At 36.2% G+C, this 21,462-nt stretch overlaps 3 protein-coding genes, 1 non-coding gene and 1 pseudogene across 5 annotated transcripts; 2 read left to right on the forward strand and 3 right to left on the reverse strand.

Moving 5' to 3' along the window:
• Positions 1 to 3,558: 3,558 nt before the first annotated feature.
• LOC147484544 (ABC transporter F family member 5-like) lies at positions 3,559 to 11,578 on the reverse strand. 2 transcript variants are annotated; one of them, XM_086580391.1, is made up of 10 exons: positions 11,447 to 11,578; positions 7,822 to 7,999; positions 7,090 to 7,431; positions 5,889 to 6,029; positions 5,587 to 5,766; positions 5,103 to 5,258; positions 4,710 to 4,811; positions 4,463 to 4,591; positions 4,104 to 4,205; positions 3,559 to 3,829 (listed from the first exon to the last, which is right to left on the reverse strand). In XM_086580391.1, exons 2-10 carry the CDS (start codon positions 7,990 to 7,992, stop codon positions 3,734 to 3,736), a joined length of 1,419 nt encoding a protein of 472 aa, XP_086436517.1. In that variant the 5' UTR covers positions 7,993 to 7,999; positions 11,447 to 11,578; the 3' UTR covers positions 3,559 to 3,733. The 2 variants fall into 2 exon arrangements, with proteins under 2 accessions (XP_086436517.1, XP_086436516.1); XM_086580390.1 differs by lacking the exon at positions 11,447 to 11,578 and adding an exon at positions 8,975 to 9,727.
• Positions 9,683 to 11,588, reverse strand: LOC147484545 (pentatricopeptide repeat-containing protein At1g71490 pseudogene; annotated as a pseudogene).
• A 118-nt stretch (positions 11,589 to 11,706) lies between these two features.
• TRNAA-CGC (transfer RNA alanine (anticodon CGC)) lies at positions 11,707 to 11,779 on the reverse strand. The gene has a single exon. It is a non-coding gene; the product is annotated as a tRNA-Ala (tRNA).
• A 901-nt stretch (positions 11,780 to 12,680) lies between these two features.
• LOC147484547 (L10-interacting MYB domain-containing protein-like) lies at positions 12,681 to 14,924 on the forward strand. The gene is made up of 5 exons (XM_086581241.1): positions 12,681 to 12,817; positions 13,094 to 13,410; positions 13,489 to 13,672; positions 13,788 to 14,134; positions 14,220 to 14,924. Exons 2-5 carry the CDS (start codon positions 13,096 to 13,098, stop codon positions 14,811 to 14,813), a joined length of 1,440 nt encoding a protein of 479 aa, XP_086437367.1. The 5' UTR covers positions 12,681 to 12,817; positions 13,094 to 13,095; the 3' UTR covers positions 14,814 to 14,924.
• Positions 14,925 to 17,681: 2,757 nt separating this feature from the next.
• Positions 17,682 to 21,159, forward strand: LOC147484548 (calcium-dependent protein kinase 17-like). Its single transcript, XM_086581240.1, has 8 exons — positions 17,682 to 18,393; positions 18,620 to 18,763; positions 18,895 to 19,047; positions 19,316 to 19,431; positions 19,840 to 20,007; positions 20,113 to 20,240; positions 20,396 to 20,495; positions 20,704 to 21,159. The coding sequence occupies exons 1-8, from the start codon at positions 17,697 to 17,699 to the stop codon at positions 20,809 to 20,811; spliced, it is 1,614 nt and encodes a 537-aa protein (XP_086437366.1). The 5' UTR covers positions 17,682 to 17,696; the 3' UTR covers positions 20,812 to 21,159.
• Positions 21,160 to 21,462: the final 303 nt, after the last annotated feature.

Genomic DNA, 21,462 nt, shown 5'->3' on the forward strand with positions numbered 1-21,462 from the left:
TAATCTCAAAAAAATAATTAGTAGGATGAAAATTGGAAACTGGATGCAAATGTAATGAACTAACCTCAAAGAATAATTAACGGTAAATCGGAAACTGGATGCAACACTGCAATGAACTAACTTCATAGAATAATTAACGAGAAATCGAAAACTGGATATAGCACTGCAATGAACTAACCTCAAAGAATAATTAACGGGAAACTAGGAACTGGATACAAGTGCATTGAACTAATTAACCTCAAAGAATAATTGACAGACAATCGAAAACTAGATACAAATGCATTCAATAAACCTCAAAGAATAATTAACGGGAACTCGAAAACTGGATACAAATGCATCAAACTAACCTCAAAGAATAATTAATTGTCGGAAACAACATGAAACTGCATCAAACTAACCCCAAAGAAAAATTAACAAAAAATCGGAAAGTGGATGCAATTGCATCAAACTAACCTCAAAGAATAATTAACGGAAAATTGAAAACGGGATGCAACTGCAAGGAAGTAACTTTAAAAAATAATTAACAGGAAATCAGAAACTAGATGCAAATGAATGGAACTAACCTCAAGGAATAATTAACGAAAAAACAGAAACAAGATGCCAATGCATGAAACTAATCTCAAAGAATCATTCAGGTGTAATAAAAAACTGGATGCGAATACATCAAACTAACATCAAAGAATAATTAACTGGAAATCGAAAACTAGATGCAAATGCATTAAACTAACCTAAAAAATAATTAACGGAAAATCGAAAATTGGATGCAAATGCATTGAACTAATTAAACTCAAATGATAATTAACTTGAAATAAGAAACTAGATGCAAATGCATTGATCTAACCTCATAGAGTTATTAACACGCAATCCAAAACTAAGTGCAAATTCATGGAACTAACCTCAAAGAATAATTAACAAAAATTGAAAAATGGGAAATCAGAAACTGGATATAATTGCATTGAACTAACCTCAAAGATGAATTAACATAAAATCAAAAACTGGATACAAATGTAATGAACTGATCTCAAAAAATATTTAACGGAAAATCAAAAATTAAATGCTAATGCATTGAACTAACTTCAAAACATTGTTGTTTTATGTGTAATGGAAATGTCTCAACAAGTATATGATTGGAAATGACTTGCTATTCAAGTATATTCAATATGAATTTCGCCTTATTGGGCATTCTCACAAAAATTTTATCAAACTTTTATTATTAAACAACAAAAAGAACTCGAAGGGTTTTTATAAAAGTGTGTTATTATTATCATTATTTTCTGGAGTGTGATTTTCATGTTGTAAGAAATTTGGATAAGTGACCAATGTAATATTCATATCTTATAAGTGGATCTATCTACATAGTTCAAATATTTTTTAGAATAATTTAATATAACGGTACCCGTTCGTAGGACGGGTTCGAAAGCTAGTGTCATACGGAAAGGAATGACGAATGAAGGGTGTAGCCAACATGTGACATTTTTGAAATCCGTGAGGTGGTAGAGCAATATAATTACCTAAATGCATTCATCTTACTCCCATTCTCCTGTCATGCATGGTTCAAGTATAATTAATTAATTATAATCTATGATTCCATTATATATTTTTTTTCTTTTTTTTTTTCTTTTTTTTAAAAAAAAATATTTAGAGGGTTAAAACAGACCCACATCGGTTACATCGAAGGATCCTAGCATGAAGACTTACGTTGCTCCTGGAGAGACACTAGCCCAAAAGCTTACATTGACTGAATGTTCATCAACCCCAAAGGGAAACTAGCCCGAAGGCTCTCGCAGATGCACCATTTTGAGTAGACTCACCCGTATCCATCTGCCTCGTAGCAGCACCCTGGTCACTAGCCTGAAATTCTCATGGCCCAAAAACCCATTACATAATTACACAAGAAAGAAATCTCAACCAACACTTTGTGGTATTCGAACTTGCAACTTCTCCCATGAGAAGAGGAATACACAACCCATTGAGCTAAAAACTCCCATGAGCAGAGGGATACACAACTGTTATATTGTTTAGTTATAGTGTTCTTAATCAATCTCAGACAAGGTATCTTTGAATGGCCGGTAAAAGGAAGAAAAAGCTGTTGGTACATATGCCTACTGCCATCTTTTTTCTTGTTTTGTCTCACCAAGATCCTTTCCCATCACATTCATGGACAACTAAGAAGGTCAAAGTTTGTTTTTTTCCTTTAATTAAAACAAGCACCTATATGTGGTTAAATAGTTACACATTAAATATGCCATCTCCTTCTTTCGCCATTTAAATTTAAATTTAAATTGAGCAATGGATGAATGACACTTGCGGTTAGGATCTTGTTTAGAAAAGAGTATCAGATTTTGTTGCAAATCAATGTTTAATTAAGTGTTTGCAAATCCATGTTTCAATACGTGGTTTTATGGCGTACTCTCTTGCAGAATGGGTTATATCTTTTCAATTGTCCTGTCCAGTATCATGCAACATATCAGTGCTCTAGGAAAAAGAAGAAGACTGTAATACAATAGATTCAGCTTCTTACCAGAAACACAAAAGTAAAATAAATTCAGCTAAAAGCCTAAAACCACTTAATTAAACAAGATTGTGCCAAATGGCTAGCTTAGAACTATCCCCGGCCTAGTCCCCTACTAATAGTATTACTAAACGCTCAAATGTCATTAACTTGCTGTCCCTATATTAAAATACTTCATACTAAAGTCCCAATATTAATATACAAAGGAGCTTAGTTAGAGTATAACATACAAAGCGATCATTTACTTGATCGTAGACAACATAAACAAGTGACCTATTGGTTTCATACTAAAGTCTCAATATTAATATACAAAGGAGCTTAGTTAGAGTATAACATACAAAGCGATCATTTACTTGATCGTAGACAACATAAACAAGTGACCTATTGGTTTGTAGAGTTCGACAATAATTTTAATAACTTTAAGTTTAAACTTAGGGGCCTAGACAAATGAATACTTCGAAGTTTTAATGATCATGCTGTAGGGACGATGTATTATACTAAGTATGTAGTTGACAAAGTTGAAAGTTATAATATGTATAATAGTAAAGTACTGCGCAATTGAATGGATCCAAAGCAAAAAAGTATTGGTCACCTAGTAGAAGTGGTTGAACTTATGGCCGTGGTTCGAATTCGAGATTTGATCCTTCCATATGCGCATAATATTAGGAAAACTCTAACTCGGTCACTCCCTTTCCGCTTAGATCTAATCCTGCATCTATGTCGGATATTTGAACGATAACTACTGTTAGGTGTATACTTCGACTGCTTTTTTTCAGTTGCAACATACGCAACACTTTGATGCCTAGAGTTCTGATTTCAGCTCATTCAGTGCTCATAGTGCCTTTGAATGTGCTCGAGCAGAACACCCCTAAATTTCTTCTACAAAATGCTCCACAAGCTCCTAATTTCCTGGTCCCATGTGGGAACCTTGGTTTGAGCCACATCAATTAATGCTAAGCATCGGCTCAAACACACCCAAGCATCGGAGGAAGTAATGCCACACTGAATTACTTCGATCAATCTCAACTTTACATATCATTTCAGTATTTCTTTCAATGGCTAGAACATTGCAGAACTGGATAAATAGTTTGTAGAATCGTACATGAGATATCAGTTACTCTACTCGAACTTTAACTTAAAAACATGTTTATGTACATACACATTGTTAAGAATGAGCATCTTCACCTTTTATTTACATTTTGTTTGAGGAATTTGCAACAATCAGTTCCAACGTTTCACATTCTTCAACCCTTTTGACTTTTGCTTCGCGTTCTGAAAAGCCATCCTCTTTTGTTTCTTCTGGGCTTCTTTTTCTGCCTGTTGGGGAAAAAGAGGAAACAGAAATCAGAATTCCCTACTATAAAATTTTAAAAACCTCATCATAATTATGCCCTACCAGATTTTCTCAAAGAACAGGTTGTATACATGTGCTTAATAATAGCTAATATATCCCAAGTACACACCGTGCAGGTTCAATAACAAATAATGGACGAGGCAACACGTAGTGGATTCTTTAAGCTAAAACCTACTTGATTAACAATCAAACATTCTTCGAAACACTTGTCAAGGTACATAACTTGGCAGTGCATACCTTTGACATTTTAGACTTAGCTTTCACCTTCGGGGCCTTCTCCTCTAGCTCTGCCTCACGTTGGAGGTTCTCTCTAGCATCAAGGTTCTTTTCCAGATAGTACTGCAAAGTTAAAATCAGGTGTTAATAATGGATGAGCTATGAACCTATTTTATAAGCATCCACATGTATATCTAAGAATGATACTGGAGGCTCCACAACTGTTATCCACCATTGCATTACAGCCATTACTTAAGGTGTTGTATGAGAATGCACAGTTAAGCAACTTCATATTATATTGCTATTTGTTTGCGATATGTTATACTACTAATGTACTGGTATCGTTAGCTATATGTAAATAGTGTGTAAATGGGACATACATTGTAATCGCCTGCATAATCTTGTAAGTTGTTATCCTTGACCTCCACCACTCTATTAACTATTTGTTTTATGGAGTATCGATCATGGGAAACAGTAATGACAGTGCCTTCGTACTCTGATATTGCCTCCTGTTAAAACATTAGAGAATATTCTCAGAGCAATTTCAAGATTCAAAAATTCATGAGTTTTGAAGAGAACAATATAAAGTTGTAATACACTGCGGAGGAAGGAAATGGCCAGAAGTACCTCAAGCATTTCTTTTGAAGGAATGTCCAAATGGTTGGTTGGTTCATCCAAGACTAATAAAGTTGATGGTTTCATCATAAACTTGCAAAATGCGAGTCTTGCCTACCTTATACGAAAACAAACATAAGGTATAAGTTTTTCGAACAGTTTAATTGACAAATATATTAATGCAGAGGAAATAATGAATCAGAAATCTTCCGTCAAAACAATGAGTGGGACATCGAAGTACACATTCTAAGAACCCATGAAAAGTATATCTGCTTTTTTGTTGTAGTTCCAACCACAATTAGGAGCAAAAGATTCTAAACACTTTTATGATGTGTAAAGATAAAACGTAAAGAACACATAACTCAGTAATATATTTACATAAACTAGAAGTCTCATTCAAGTTACCTTCTCGCCACCACTCAAAAGGGAGACCTTCCTATCAAGCATGTCTGCCTTGAAATTGCACCGACCAAGGAGTCCTTTAATATCATTAAGTTTCCAGTCCTCTGCGACTTCTTCTACTGTCTCAAGTACAGTTTTATCTAAATCAAGGGCCTCCGCCTAAAACATAACCAGATTAATCTCATTAATAATGAGTTTACATGCAGAACCCCAGTGGCAAATTCTTCATATGGATGAAGACAGCTTTATCAAATAAAGAATAGAAACAGATAGACCAGGGCAACTTATAGGCAACATCATTTTTTTTGGACATTTCTTCACCAAAAACAATGGGCACCAACCTAAGAATTGAAGCAGGACTTCTTATTATTCAGGGACAACAGAACCCCAGATACCTAAGCACATGATACTATCGATGATGTACTACACAGCTAAGACAAACAGGGCAACCTCAGCAAATGTAAGAACACCTCAAGTAGTAACAAACCTGGTTCTGTTCAAAATAGTTCGGGAGAACATTGTGCTCCCCAATCAACACTTCACCTCCTCTAGGCTTCTCTAAACCCATAATCAGTTTAAGTAAAGTACTTTTTCCACATCCATTTGGGCCAATGATAGCGATTTTCTCTCCTCTCTGAATTGTAAGACTTGCATTGTTAAACAGCACCTAGCAACCAAAAGAAAGTGAATTAGTGATAATGACTAATGACTAAAAGAAGGTATGACGCTCAAACAGAATTTGATATTAATTTATCATATCTAGCATGTGTTGCAAGATGCACAACCCACCTTGTCCCCAAAGCCAGATTCTAGATTTTTCATCTGAACTACAAATTTTCCACTTCTTCCACGCTCAGGAAATCTGATCTTTAATTGTTTCCGTTGAAACGGCTTCTCTATTTGCTCCTCTTCTTGACGCTTTTCTAGCTTCTGTTATCACAAAATAAATAAATTAATTAAGTGTTGATTTCAATCCACAGAAGTATGAAACATCACATCTTCACACTAAAAATTGTATGGCATGTCAAGGATATTTAATAATTCTATCTTTTCACTATGAAAAAATTCCAATGATTGTGATGTAACAAAAAAAGAAAGTAACATGCAACTTATCTACTTGAGTATAGAATAATAGAAGTATACACCACCTCAATGGAGACGGAAGAAATAAAGGAAAGACCCATTTCATTTGTTTGTAAAATCAGGTTCTCATTTGAATGGTGGGGTTCATAATTTCCACAATGAGAATCCCATGTTATAATGGAATAAGTATGTTATAGTGTTATACTGCATCAGCCTCTACACAATGAATCCCTAGTTATAGTATACTACATTGCTTCCTTCCAACACTTAAGGTTGTCTTGTCAATGCATGAGAAACGGGATCACCCTCTAAATAAATAGTACATGAAAGATGTTTTTTTTTTCATTTTAGAACTTAAATGTAACTTGATGCCATTTCAGTAAAGAGGGTAAAATTTATACTAAAACAGTGACAATAAGATATAGCTGCAAAAGAAAATGGTCAAAATACATAGTATCTAAGTAATCTAACAGATGTTTTCAAATTTCCCTTTAGAACTTATACAAAACTTCTGAGTTACATTGACACGAACACATGTGTCTGTATTCTACACAGATACGAAGTGTCTGACACACGGTGAAATATTAAAAACTGAGATATATCACATACAATGTGTCCGTATTGAATCCGACACAGACACGTGGATACCTGTCCGACACTAATTGTTCTTAAAATATGGTGTGTCCATGTAACTTAGCAAAACTTAAAGCAGTTCCAAAATAGTTTCAGATATCGTTTGATAATACATGCAATATATTGCTACAGGAAAGATATAGAGGCTCTATGACCTTACCAATTGAAGCTAATAAGGATTCCAGTTTTAGTGAGCAATGATACGCTTGTGGTATGACTTGAAGTTTAGATTACTCAAATAAATTAAAGAACCTTACACCACATCTAACCATACCTTCTCTGCAGTAGATGCACGACCAGCGTTTGCTCCAGCGCTCAACCGGCTAATTATGTCTCGTGTCTGATCAATTTGCCTCTGCTGCTTTTCCCAAGCAATGTATTGTGATTCAAACCATGCTGCTTTTGAAGCAATATACTGAGAATAATTACCAGCATATGTTCTGGATACGCCCATATCTGTCTCTACAATTTTATTACACAGTTGATCGAGGAAAGCCCTGTCATGAGATATGATGACCATTGGAACATCTTGCTTATTCAGATAAGCCTCAAGCCACTCAATCGTGTCAAGATGTAGATGATTAGTAGGTTCATCAAGAAGTAGCAAGTCTGGATCCTGAAAATGACAGTACACAATTGTACTTAATTATAGTAAAGCTTTGAGAACTACATTTGGTGCTACTTATTTACAATGTGCATTTACTCAGATGCACCAGCCCAACTATAAGATTGTAGATCATTTATGTGAGTGTGTATGCAAACTAGACCAATTCAGCCATACGATATAAGCATAAACTCGTCCCTCATTTGATATCCTTATTCCTCCTACAGTACAGTACTACTTGTTTACAATGTGCATGTGCTCAAATGCAGCAGTCTAACTAAGATATTATCATCCATGAGCTGAGTGTATGAAAACTAGACCAATTCAACAATAAGCTTTGAGCATGATAAGCTCATTTAATTTCCAAAATCAAACAACAAAGGGACACACACAAAAGTATACCTGAAGCAGTATTTTCCCTAGCGACATCCTCATCTGCCATCCACTGCTAAACAAGGCCACTAACCGATCAGAATCTTCAGGAGAGAACCCAAGCTCAGGCATCATTTTATTAATCTTAACTTCCACCATATCCAAATTAACAGATTGAGCTCTCCTCTGTAACAAATCCATCTCATTCCTAAGACATAAATGGTTACAGCTTTTGGTAATAAACCTACTGGTCCAAGTATCTAGTCTATAGATAGAACATTGAAATAAGTGCTTCATTTTAAGAGAAATTAGGAAGAATATAACACATCAACAAACACTCTACAGAGTCCAGATCCAGTGTACTTATGAGTTATGACTTTATGAGCGACAATCCAAGCATCATCTTCTTTTTCATTCTGCTTTTTCTTAATTAATAACCGCATGATTAAGGCAGTAGTAACTTTTTGGTAAATCACCATGTTGGAGGTATCTTGTTTAGTTTGAAAAATATGCATGTCCATAACAGGCGCATACATAAACCCCATAAAATGACAGTGTGAGAGTTCAACACATTAGTGTCACACAGAATGACCCAAAGATACCTGATACACAATCGTGCTTTAGTGTACCCACATGCATTCTTAAAAGGTGGGAAACAAAACAGTGTCTGAATTAGAGAAATTTAAAAAATGGAGTGACCCTGCTACAAGTTTCATGGTGTCTAGCTGTCTAGTAAAGGTAATGGAATTCTGCTCATTGGTGATATTCCTGTTAGTGGAGTTGGAGTTCTTCAGCAGACTACAAACTATCATGATTATAACTTATTGAAAAGCTACCACCATCATGGAGAAAAGCTGCGAGTATATAGTGGCGGAACGGCACATTGGCGAAATTACTTACAGGTGTGATCACAAGATCTGCAAAGCTAAACCTCTACTCCATCCCAAAAGTGGGGGTTCTGGTTGTATCTTTCACTCATTAAATTAACTATTCTAGTCAATTAAGAGATAAAGGCCACTCTAATTCCCCCTCAATAATTAACTATGAGTGGGATGGAGTAGAGGTACCTTAAGAACGGTTAGCTTTATCATACAATATCAAATTTGCTTAAGATTTCTCTAATCTACATTGCGCATACAATTTGTTACGTTCTGAAGTAATATTCTAGTTCTGCAAAGGTTACCTTGATCAATTCCAACAAAATATCACGTTGGGTATTCCCCTGTACCAAATTCCCGTACAGATTAAAGAACAATGATGTGTCACCAAGTAACCAACCACTGTATTTATATAGCAGCCTCTGAAGCTATGCACCCATCGTTAGCATCAGATACAAACAGTCGACCTTTATACTAGCGCAAGCCTACCATTTGATGACAATCTTCCCCCAAAAAGAGCTCTGTACTTTCCTTTTCAAGGATAACCACGATCCAACCGTATTCATACTCCAACTTTCCTCGACTTGATCTTCCAAAAGACATCATTCTTATTGAAACTTCCAATGATCACCAAGATGTGCTATCATTTGCCAATATGTGAACCAGGCAACAACGACCTTTAAAAAGCCAGTGTTATGGGGCTCTTGCAAGTTACACCTCTCCACTTCCATGCAGCAGAGGTCATCAAACTTTGGTAAAACTGCCACAGATAATGCACCCAAAATTCTCTACACCTCAATCATAAGATTGGCTCATTTGTATTCAAAGTCAGAAGTAATTGTCGAAACTCATATTCTTAAATGGCAATGGAAGCCTCTTTTTATAAGGCCACCAAACACGTCAAAGAGTCTAACAGGTAGATGCTTGATTCTGACGTCACATGCAAACACGATGCAAAGTCTTTCTCATACCATCATTCCTAATCATCTTCCTAAAGTCGGCTAGGTTGCTGTCTACAATTTAGCAATCAGGAGATGGTGTATTCAATCTTCTGGCCTCACCTCCAACATCTTAGTAGCCCAATCCATGATGGTTGTGTTCCCATAGATTCTAGATGCACTCACTAGAGTTGCTAACATAGCATGACTCGGTCGGTATGGCATCTCTGTGATAATTTGCACTGCCTTTCTTAGCAAACCAGCATTCCCAAAGAGATCAACCATACAAGAAAAGTGCTCTATCCGAGGGTTTATCCTATATACATTGATCATCTTCGCAAACATCATTTGGCCCTCATCCACAAGACCTGAATGGCTACAAGCTGAGAGGACAGCAACCATGGTTATATGGTCAGCTTCGATCCCAGACATGTTCATCTCATCAAAAAGTTTAATGCCCAATGCCCTCGACCTTGCATTCCATATCCAGCAATCAAAGAAGTGTATGTAACTTTGTCCTTCACGCTCATTGAGTCAAATATTCTTTGAGCTTCCAACATCTTCCCAGATTTTGAGTACAAGTCTAATAGAGAATTCCATAGTAACAGGTGATCCTTCAACTCTATCTTTTTCATAATGTAACAATGGATCTCTTTACCATGTAAAACGTTCATTCTTAAGCCCACAGAATGGAAGGATGCTTGCAATTGTCAATGTAATTTGGTTTAATCCCAGTCAATAGCATCTCTCTAAAAATGAACGAGGCCTCATCATACAGATCCAAATAAATACAACCTGCAATAATGGAGTTCCAAGTAACCAGGCTCTTATTTTCACTTGATCGGAACAGTAAATATGCAAGTCTAAGGTCATTGCACCTTGAATACATTGTGATCAATGCATTTTTAACAATATCAAATCCATCAAAACATCTATGAACAGCATAACCGTGAAGCTCTCTCCCCATTGTAATAAAACCAGTTTCAGAGCAAGCACCCAGACCAATCACTATTGTGACAGAATCCAAATTAACTCCACGATACCTCATATGAGAAATCAATTCAAGTGCCCCTCTGTAATTAGCCTCATTTAAACACCCTGCAGCGATAGTATTCCAAGTGACGGTATTCACCCTGCTATTCAATATCTGCATCGTCTCAAACAACTCAAACGCATGATCCCATATTCCCTTTGACACATAACCGGAAATCATAGCATTCCAAGTAACAACATCCTTAACTGACATTCTATCAAATATACTACGCGCAAAATTCAGCTCACCGCATTTCACATACATAGTAACCAATGCATTTTGCACAAACAAATCCCATTCAATATAACTACCTTCAATACACTTATGTACTTCTTTTCCAAAACCCAAATCCAATTCATAACCACAAGCTTTAAAAACAGACGGGTAAGTAAACTTATCCGGTTTCACACCTAATCCAACCATTTGTTTATAAACCAAAATAGCTTCTCTATAAAACCCACACTTGACATACCCAGAAATCAACACATTCCATTTCAAACTAGTCCCATCTCTTGAATTACTCAAAGTAATGAAATGAGCATCAGTTAAATAACCGAAACTCGAGTAAAATGTAACTAGCTTTGGAACTAAAAGTGGGTGTTGCTCAAAACCCAAAGTTATAGCATGAGCATGAAGGTGTTTACCTAGTGAACATGATTCAAGTGTACTACTACTATTATTATTATTGCAACATAAAAAAAGTGAAGAAATAGAATGTAGTATAGTTAATGAATATGATGAAGTAGTAGTAAAAGAAATAGTCTTTCGTAGTAATGAGTATGTTTTGAATGATTTGAGTAAGTTACCTTGGTTTGAGAACACTTTGAGAGATGAAAAAATGGAATGGATTTGAGAATTTGAGTTTGGTTTTTTATTAAATGTTGTGGGAATGTATTTTTGGAGTTGGGATAAATTATTTTCAACAAATGTTGTCCATGTATTATTCATTCATTATTTCTAGTGTCTTCAAACAAAGAAAAAAAAAACTTCAAATTTGAGGATAGTGAATAAACCCTATAGCTTAAACCCTCCTTAAAAATATTTGAAAAAAATGTATATGTGAGAATGGAGGTGCGGGGAATCGAACCCCGTGCCTCTCGCATGCGAAGCGAGCGCTCTACCATATGAGCTACACCCCCTTACGTTAGAATCTTACAAACTAGTTTACTTATAGAATGAGAATAAAAAGGATGTAGTAGAAACATGACACTAGGGGTGGAACTTGGACGGGTGAGTCATAGCCCAGCCCAACCCAACCCAACTTTCAAATGTTTAAATCCAAGTCCTAGTCGGTATTTAAATTTTCAGCCCAAGTCCTAGCCCAAACAATTCGGATTTGGTCGAGTTGGTCAAATTTATCGGGTTTTTTTTTTGGAATTATGAGATAAAAAACACCAAAGTCCAAAATATCGCCGATATATATCGTTTTTTTGTACACCGAAGTGGAAATATCCGATATATCTCAACCGAATATTGAATATGTTTTTTTTCCGATATATTTCGTAATTTCCGATATAACGATATATATATATATATATCAACCGATATATCCGATATAAATTGTTGATTTTGACTGATATAATTGACGATATTTTTGATATAATCGACGATATTTCTGATATATTGACATACAAAACGAAATTTTAATTGGTCAACAAAAAAATGAATATCTCCAATATATATCGGTTTTTGGGTACATCAAGATATTTACCGAATTCAATATTTTGGTCCTTGAAAAACACTACAATTGAAATCTTATAATGAAATCAAAGAAATTTAATTGTTTGAAAGGGAAACTGACCTTGTTAAGTACATTATTCTCTCTGAAATAGAGATTTTCAACCTTATTTTTTACAAAAATAGAATGATTGAAAAATATACATATATGCATACGAGCTCCGGTTTTTAGGTTTTTTGATATTCTAACCCGAGCTCAACCCAAATTTAGCCGGGTTTTGATTTTACAAAACCAAGCCTGGACTACGGATCTGACATGTTAGCCCAAGACCAACAAAAGTCAGGTTTTAGTCCATCGGGCTTGGGCTAACCCGACCCAACTTCCACCCCTACATGACACGTATGAAATAACCCAGGATACAGTCTTCGTGATTAGGATAAGGATATAAGGAAGGAAAAACAGCGTTTCTGTTATCCTCTATTGAGCTATCCATCTTCAGGTACTACTTCTCTATATGTGTTTTATATCTCTCTCTCCTTTTATGTATATGTAGTTCTAGAAAAGCTGAAATCATGTTTTGTTATTTGAATAGAGGCATTGAAATGAGTATATGCATGATTTATTTATGATTAGGTTCACTGCAGTTATATAGAACAAAAATCTATCAAAATAAAATGCCGAAATTCCGGAATTTTGATTAAAATGCCAAAACCCTGCGATATTTTAGAGGTTTTAGCATATACTAATAAAGTTATAATGCTTTTTCATTTGGAAGAAATGAGCAAAGATAAGAGGACATTGTGGACGCCACCAATGGATAGATTGTTCATCAAGCTTATGGTGGAACGAGTGCGTGATGGACAATTCCTTGATGGTCAATTTAGCAAACATGCTTGGAAACATATGGTGGACAACTTCAAAGTGGAGTTTGGGCCTAGTTATGATATAGAGGTTCTGAAGAATCATTATAGAGCATTGAAGAAGAATCACATTGCTATAAAGACTATATTGAGCGAGGGTGGATTTGGTTGGGACAAGGAAAGAGAAATGATTAAGGTAGATGATGATAATGTTTGGGATGATTATATTAAGGTAATGGTTTTACCTTTTAAGAGTTTATTAGTTTTTGAAAACCATGATTAGGAACAAACTTACTTTTACTATACACAGGCACACCCGGAATTCCAAATGTGGAGAACTAAGTCTATGGTTGGTTATGATGACTTGTGCACAATACTTTGTGATCGTGTGAAAGAAGACAAGTATTTGAAGAACGAAAAATCTAGCGCGAGGAATGGGGAAAACCTGAATGGCGAAGGGTCCAAACGTCTAAATCTTGTTGGTGAAGGTCTAGGTGTGTATGGAACTCTCTGACTATGTAGTGTGTATTAAACTCTTTGATTTTGAAGGCTCTGCTAGTTTTGTGATGGTTTAGTACATATTAATTAAGTTACATTCATTTTAATCAGAAGGATTGGACAAAGAGATGCAAAATGTCGAGAACCTTAGTTGCAAGAGGACGGTCTGGACACTACCAATGGATCGATATTTCGTAAAGCTTTTGATGGATCAAGTGAATGATGGACAGTACCTTGATGGTCAATTCAGCAAAAACGCTTGGAAGAACATGACTGATCACTTCAAAGCAAAATTTGGGTCTAATTACAATATAGATGTTCTAAAGAATCATTATAGAGCACTTAAGAAGAATTATAGTTCTATAAGGATTCTATTGGGAGAGAATGGATTTACTTGGGATAAAGATAGAGAAATGGTTAAAGCAGATGATGATCACGTGTGGGATGATCATATCAAGGTTATTTCTTTTCCTTACTTCGTTACAGCTTATGAATTTTGATGGATTGTAATTGGAAACGAACGCATTTTTAAATTATATGCAGGCACATCCAGAGTTCCAAATGTGGAGGACTAAGTCTATGCCTGGCTATGATGATTTAAGCATAATATTTGGTGATGGAGGTGCTACTGGGAGATTTAGCCATGCACCTGAAGACAAAAATTTTAAAAATGGAAAACCGGGCAAGAAGAATGGGGAAAACTTAAATGGAGAAGGGTCCCAAAGTTCAATTCTTGGTGGTGACGATTTTGCTGATGACAGCCGAGAACCAAAAAATTTGGATAGTGAATTTGAAGTTTTCAACCAACCCAAAAGGAGTAAATCAACGCCATCAAGCTCTCGGAAAAGTAAAAAACCACGGAGAAGCACCGGGGAGGGTATGGTAGATGCAATTCAAGGCATGGCATCTGCAATTACTCTAATGGCAAGCAGCAAAAAGAGGGAGAGTCATGATCCAAGTACTAGTCTTACACACGAAGGAAAGCTGGTTGCTGCCTTAGAAGCGGTGCCTGATATTGATGACAGTACTTTTATGCAAGCTTTGGATCTCCTTGAGGATGAGAAGAAAGCAAAGATTTTCTTGGAGTTGGGGACAAACAGGCGAAGGGGATGGTTGATGTATAAGCTTCAAAACTAATCACTTGAAAATTGAAAATAGTTCTTTAGGAGTTATTTTCTTGATCTTTAATGTCGTTGTAGAAAAATGTACATTTTGCTGAACATGAATGAGAATTTACACATTTTAAAATTGCAAAGTTTGCATGTTAGTTGTGATTTACGTAATTGAGTTTTATTGATAGAATTAATTTTGATCTATAATATTGAGTAGTGTTTATATTATAGGTTACACCTGTTAAGTAGAATGAGATACTTTGTCAAAACTTCTGTAGAACGTTTTCTTATTGGTATGCTGTATTTCATTTTGCAATTGTACGTTGTCTTACCGTCCCTATTGTATTTGCACTCGTTAAATGTTTGTAGATCAGAGGTTAATCATGTCAGACTCAGATGAGAGGATACGATAATAGCAGTCGCAAGTGCTACTGTAGCTTTAGCAGCTTGTTATTATGAGTCCTACATAAGTAAAACTCCTTGCTGGAATTCAACCCTTAGTGGCGCAGAGTATGTGCGGAAAGTGCTCAATGGACATGGTTGGCGTTGCCAGAAAAAATTTCGCATGGGAAAACATGCCTTTTTGCGATTGTGTCATATTTTACAAACAAAAGGTTTACTTAGCCACTCAAATGGAATAAGGGTTGAGGAACAAGTAGCAATGTTTATGCTTGCAGTTGGTCATAACAAACGAAACCGTTTACTTCAAAAACGTTTTCAACATTCTGGAGAAACTATCAGTCGTCACTTCAACAATGTTTTGAATCACGATTATGGGACTATCTGGAGATTTTCTTCAGCCGGCTAGGTCTACAACTTCTCCTGAAATACTTCAAGATCATAGATTTCTTCCATATTTCAAGGTATATTATTTGTCATTGATTATTAATTATTCTGAACTATTTCGTTTATTCAAGACAGCTCATATATAATGTATCATAAACAGGACTGTGTAGGAGCAATTGATGGAACGCATATCCCAGCATTTATCTGTTCAAATGAGAAAGTTCCATTTACAAATAGGAAAGGAGAGGTTACCCAAAATGTTATGGTGGCTTGCGCATTTGACTTGCAGTTTCAATATGTTCTTGCCGGTTGGGAAGGTTCTTCTACAGATTCACATGTATTAGATTCAGCGCTAACTAGGGCCAATAAATTGCATGTGCCCGAAGGTACCTTGCACTTTTTACATCTTTGTTTGTTCTTATGGGTTTTCTTCTGCTACTAGCTGATATCTTCTATAATGTAGGTAAGTATTATCTTGTCGATGGCAAGTATGGTAATGAACCAGGTTTCGTTGCTCCATATTGTGACACTCGCTATCACTTAAAAGAATACGATGCCATGGGTCCTAAGAACTGCAAAGAACTTTTCAATCTTCGACATTCGTCATTGAGGAATGTTGTTGAACGTGCTATTGGGATCTTGAAAAGGCGTTTTCCTATTTTGACAGTGGCACCTCCATATCCTTTCGAAACTCAAGTGAAGCTAGTTATTGCATGTTGCATACTACATAATCACATACGAAGAGAGAAAACTAATGATGTGTTTTTTGAAATGGCTGGTTGTGAAGAACAAGATCGATTTGAAATTGATACTGAAAATATGATCCGAGGTCCTGAAGATCTTCATGGAACAACAGAGCAAGAGGTCGCATCACAGCTTAGAAGGTCAATTGCAGATGCAATGTGGAGTGATTATCAAAAGCTATGAAGTATGATTTGTTAACTTTATATTTTATTTTAGACAATGCAAGAATGTAATTCTATTTCTTGTTTCTCCTTTTGAAATGTATTTGAAGTAGAAAATAAAACAAACAGATTCTTTGTAACAGGTTAAGTATCACGGTATCACCCAAAGACACAGATAAGCTAGACCTGCGACACAGAAACAACTTCTAGGATGTGAATGGTAGACTTTGACATCAATCTGTGTGAGAGTATGGTCAAACAGAATTAGAATTGTTAATGTTCATTCGTAAGATTAACAATACTCTTTATAAGTACGTGCTGCCCCAGAAAAAAAAAATTAATGTTTTTGGCAGTGAAAGGAATTGTAAAATGTTCAGTTTGGTATTCAACATTGCCTGCATGTTTTACTTTAATCTACAGTATTGTATATCACTACAATTGGATTCTCAGTAAATCCATTCTTAACTGTAACGTACATATATCACAACACTCGATCAAAATTAGGTAGCTGTGTCAGCTCAAGGTTGCAACATTGGCAGTAACAAATCTCTTGTCAACATTGGGTGTGTTACTTGAAGGTCTGGGACCCCCTCCCTCGGCATTGTTGTGTTGCTTCCTCTTCATCTATCGCATATCACACCCGTCTGACACTAAAATGTCGACTAGAAATTGTCATTGTATTATATGTGTAATATCAAACATACTCGCACACGTTCTCGTCTTATTATATCTTCACCATTCTATGTATGTATTATTGCCTTGCTTGAGAATTTAGACCAATGCTGATTCAATACTTCAATTATCATGAAAGTACATAGTACGTATGGTCGAAAAACCATCAGTTCGTTGTGAAAAACAGGTAGGTCCAACCAAAACAAATCAATCTAATCACCCAAAGCTGTCCATGTTTCATGGTCGACTAGCCGTTAATATCACACACATCCATCTCTACTAGAAAAACCAAAAAGAAACCGTTGCTTCCCACCATTTCCTCTCAACCTCACTATCTCTACATCCTTCCCTACGCCCAAAGACTGTTTCAACAACTATCTTCTCTCCTGTCAACATTCCAACCTGTATACTGCCATTTTCCAACCTCCTTTCCTTCTTTAGTCTTTCATTTTTCGCTCTTTCCTTCAGACAACCTTTTGCTTGTGTCTCAAAACCCCATCGACTTGACCTCTTGGCCCTCTCAATACTTTTTGCCCCTTTCTACCATGGGTAATTGCTGCTCCCATGGGGTGCCCCCCGGAGCTTCTAACGATATAATGTCTGATCAGTTTCCTGTCAAAACTGATGCCAATCCTGGGAATCCAAATCCTCAAAATGCCACCCCAAATAAGCACCCGGCAGGCAATGTAGTTCTATCTGCATCGCCTGTCAAGCCGTCCAAGGCTGCACCCCTTGGACCTGTTCTAGGACGGCCTATGGAAGACGTCCGTGGGAGTTATACAATAGGGAAAGAGCTCGGTCGAGGACAATTCGGTGTTACTCATTTATGTACACATAAGGTTACTGGGGAACAATATGCATGCAAGACGATAGCGAAAAGAAAGCTTGTTAACAAGGAGGATATTGAAGATGTAAGGAGAGAAGTTCAGATAATGCACCATTTGACAGGACAGCCCAATATTGTTGAATTGAAAGGCGCGTACGAGGATAAGCAATCTGTTCATTTGGTTATGGAGCTTTGCGCTGGTGGAGAGTTATTCGATAGGATTATTACCAAGGGTCATTATACTGAACGCGCCGCTGCTTCTTTGCTGAGGACAATTGTTCAAATTGTTCATACATGTCATTCAATGGGCGTCGTACATAGGGATCTTAAACCAGAAAACTTCCTTTTGTTGAACAAGGATGAAAATTCCCCTCTCAAGGCTACAGATTTTGGCCTCTCTGTGTTCTTCAAGCAAGGTTAGAACTGTGTGTTAGTTTTGATTCTTATTTTCTGCCAACTTGAAGCATCTTGCATTCTATTTTTGTTTCGTGCCTAGTTGATTTTTCTGTATGTACTACCTCAATCCGCATTGTTTTCAGTGATCCTCACATCCTTTTCTAGCTTTTTAGTTGTATTACGAAAATTGTCTCTTCACCCTATTTAAGCTCGGCCGATTCAATAACTATCTAATCCTTCCAACAGGTGAAGTATTCAGAGATATTGTTGGAAGTGCCTATTACATTGCACCAGAAGTCTTGAAGAGAAAATATGGACCAGAAGTCGATATCTGGAGTATTGGAGTCATGTTGTATATTCTTCTATGTGGAGTTCCTCCTTTCTGGGCTGGTACTTTATCTTCTTTTTTCTCTCTCTTTTTTACGTTCTTTCATTTACCTTGTTGTGTGTTTATGAGGAGAATTATGATGTCTTACCTAATCAAAAAAGCGAAAAAAATATAAATATACATATATTGACAGAATCGGAGACTGGAATTTTCAATGCTATTTTGCGTGGGCATATCGATTTTACAAGTGATCCATGGCCATCGATATCGAATGGAGCTAAAGATCTGGTCAGAAAGATGCTCAATTCAGACCCAAAGCAGAGGCTAACAGCATTCCAGGTTCTTGGTAAGTATGATACGGGTTAGCTCACTAGCTTAGATTTGCATATCTTAGATATAGCCAAAGACGTTTTATCTCGCCTGTTTGATGATTACTTACCAATATACTATACGAACTCTAAAATAAACTATATACAGACATTGTCTTAAGCATGTTTCTTAGTTTGTAGTGGGATCATCAATTTTTATTTGTTTTTATCTCTCAGATGAAAGTTCCTATTAGTTTTCACTGTTCTAATATAATATTGCAATAATGTATATTGTTTGATCTTCAGATCATCCCTGGATCAAAGAAGATGGAGAGGCACCTGATACACCTCTTGATAATGCTGTCTTGAGTAGGCTCAAACAGTTTAGAGCTATGAATAAGTTCAAGAAAGTTGCTCTTCGGGTAAACACTCGCCCTGACTTCTTCCTTCTCAAGTGTTATAATGTGAAATTGTGAATGGATATCTTCAATTGTCAATAGTTTGCTGAATCTCAATCGCATGATAATATTTATAAATATAAAAGGTCTGACTTATGGCGAAGTAGACATGATGCAACAGTTAAAATACATAAATTAGACAGTTGCGGCAAGTAATTATAGTTCAGAGATTTATCAAACAAACACTATCACAATAAGAGAAACATAGCTAAGATCAAAAGTATTCTTTTAACACTCAGTTAGGGGTAACACTATTCATTCTTTACCTTAGAACAACTGTTAGAAATCATCTATCCCCAGTAATTTAACACTCCAAATGACTTGGCACAGGATCCTAGCTGAAAATTTCCCTTTTTCTTTTATTGATGCTAGGTGATAGCAGGTTGTCTATCAGAAGAAGAAATCATTGGACTCAAGGAAATGTTCAGGAACATGGATTCTGACAATAGTGGTACCATAACGCTCGAAGAACTGAAGCAAGGACTATCCAAGCAAGGAACAAAGCTTTCCGAATATGAAGTTAAACAGTTAATGGAAGCTGTAAGTCCAATAAGATAGTGAGAAATATCGATAGTTGAGAAGTTCGAAGGAAAGCTTTTAGATTTTTCTTTATTTTGTAATCATGAAAATCGATCTTCAAAACAGGCTGATGCAGATGGCAATGGCACCATAGACTATGATGAGTTCATCACAGCGACAATGCATATGAACAGAACTGATAGAGAAGAGCATCTCTATACTGCATTCCAATACTTTGATAAAGATAATAGCGGGTACGTAGTATTAGAACATTTATTTGAGTCCAATCAAAAAATCAATAAAAATGAAAACACTAATTCGCTAGAAAATTATGTTGAAACTTCAAATTCAATGTAGATGATTTTCCTTCGTAGTTTAGATTTTCCTCACTGGTTCTCCTCCCTCTCAGGTACATTACAACAGAAGAACTGGAGCAAGCTTTGAGGGAGTTTGGCATGCATGACGGAAGAGACATAAAGGAAATCCTATCAGAAGTTGACGCTGATAATGTAAGCAACAGGAAGAATTAACCATCAGAGTTTTCCTTCTGCATTATTGCATATCAACAGGGAAATATGTACTGTTAATCTGTTAATGTATTTTTGCTTCATCTATTCATGATCACTCATGTTTTTGTCGTACCTTTATATTGGGAGCACTTCATAAACCCAATATCAAATGTTATCATTATCATTCTGACACACACATGTTTTACAGGATGGAAGGATAAACTACGAAGAGTTTGTGGCTATGATGAGAAAAGGTAATCCTGAAGCTGCTTCTAACCCGAAAAAGCGACGTGAAGTGTCTATATCAATCCCATAAGCACACATAGACTGGGAACACTTAAAGGTCGAGAGGCATGTGGTGTAAGGAGACGTGTTCCCCATCAATTGAGGAGCATATATACCTGAAAGTACTCCATTCATCTTAAGTTTGCATGGAAAGAGGATCAGGGGAGGATCATGTTGGGTGTATTCCTCTGTGGACGAGATCTATTGTAACAAGTATTTCATCTTAATGATAGGACAAATTAGTATTTGTGTGTTTTTTTTTTTCTCTTTTTGGGAAGTTCTCTCCACTTCTTTACTAAGCAGACAAACATATTTGTACTTGTGTGATTAAACCTGATTAGATATTGTATAGATGGCATTGCATATTTGAGCGTATGAATATCTATGGTTCTTATACAGTTATACTACATCTAAATTGTGATGACTTGCAATTGGCATAAAGGTCACAGTACACTTAACTCCAGAGTGTCGTCCAAGCAGATTCAGCTCCATGAGCATAATAAACTGGGATTCAAACAAGTTTGTCTCTGGAATCAACATTCAAACCTGAAAACTGAGACCAAGGAATACATTTAGCAAACTACTCTGTCAACCCAAAAAACCTTCTCCTGCGGCCGATTGCCCGTATAACCTTTCTTAGCAACTCAGGTTCACTTGTTACTAAGACAAATGAGCTAAAAAA

The sequence above is a fragment of the Coptis chinensis genome, chromosome 8 (assembly GCF_015680905.1).
Source record: "Coptis chinensis isolate HL-2020 chromosome 8, ASM1568090v1, whole genome shotgun sequence".
In the NCBI taxonomy this organism is placed as follows: Eukaryota; Viridiplantae; Streptophyta; class Magnoliopsida; order Ranunculales; family Ranunculaceae; genus Coptis; species Coptis chinensis.

Excerpts from the sequence above, each read along its gene's own strand:
- LOC147484548 (XM_086581240.1), top strand. The coding sequence starts at position 17,697 with ATGGGTAATTGCTGCTCCCATGGGGTGCCCCCCGGAGCTTCTAACGAT. Across the intron at positions 18,394-18,619 it reads CTCTGTGTTCTTCAAGCAAG|GTGAAGTATTCAGAGATATT; the intron begins GTTAGAACTGTG and ends TCCTTCCAACAG. Across the intron at positions 20,241-20,395 it reads TTTGATAAAGATAATAGCGG|GTACATTACAACAGAAGAAC; the intron begins GTACGTAGTATT and ends CCTCCCTCTCAG.
- LOC147484547 (XM_086581241.1), top strand. The coding sequence starts at position 13,096 with ATGAGCAAAGATAAGAGGACATTGTGGACGCCACCAATGGATAGATTG. Across the intron at positions 13,673-13,787 it reads TCTTGTTGGTGAAGGTCTAG|AAGGATTGGACAAAGAGATG; the intron begins GTGTGTATGGAA and ends CATTTTAATCAG. Across the intron at positions 14,135-14,219 it reads TGTGGGATGATCATATCAAG|GCACATCCAGAGTTCCAAAT; the intron begins GTTATTTCTTTT and ends AATTATATGCAG.
- LOC147484544 (XM_086580391.1), bottom strand. The coding sequence starts at position 7,992 with ATGGATTTGTTACAGAGGAGAGCTCAATCTGTTAATTTGGATATGGTG. Across the intron at positions 5,259-5,586 it reads ACTATTTTGAACAGAACCAG|GCGGAGGCCCTTGATTTAGA; the intron begins GTTTGTTACTAC and ends GTTATGTTTTAG. Across the intron at positions 4,206-4,462 it reads ATTATGCAGGCGATTACAAT|TACTATCTGGAAAAGAACCT; the intron begins GTATGTCCCATT and ends TTAACTTTGCAG.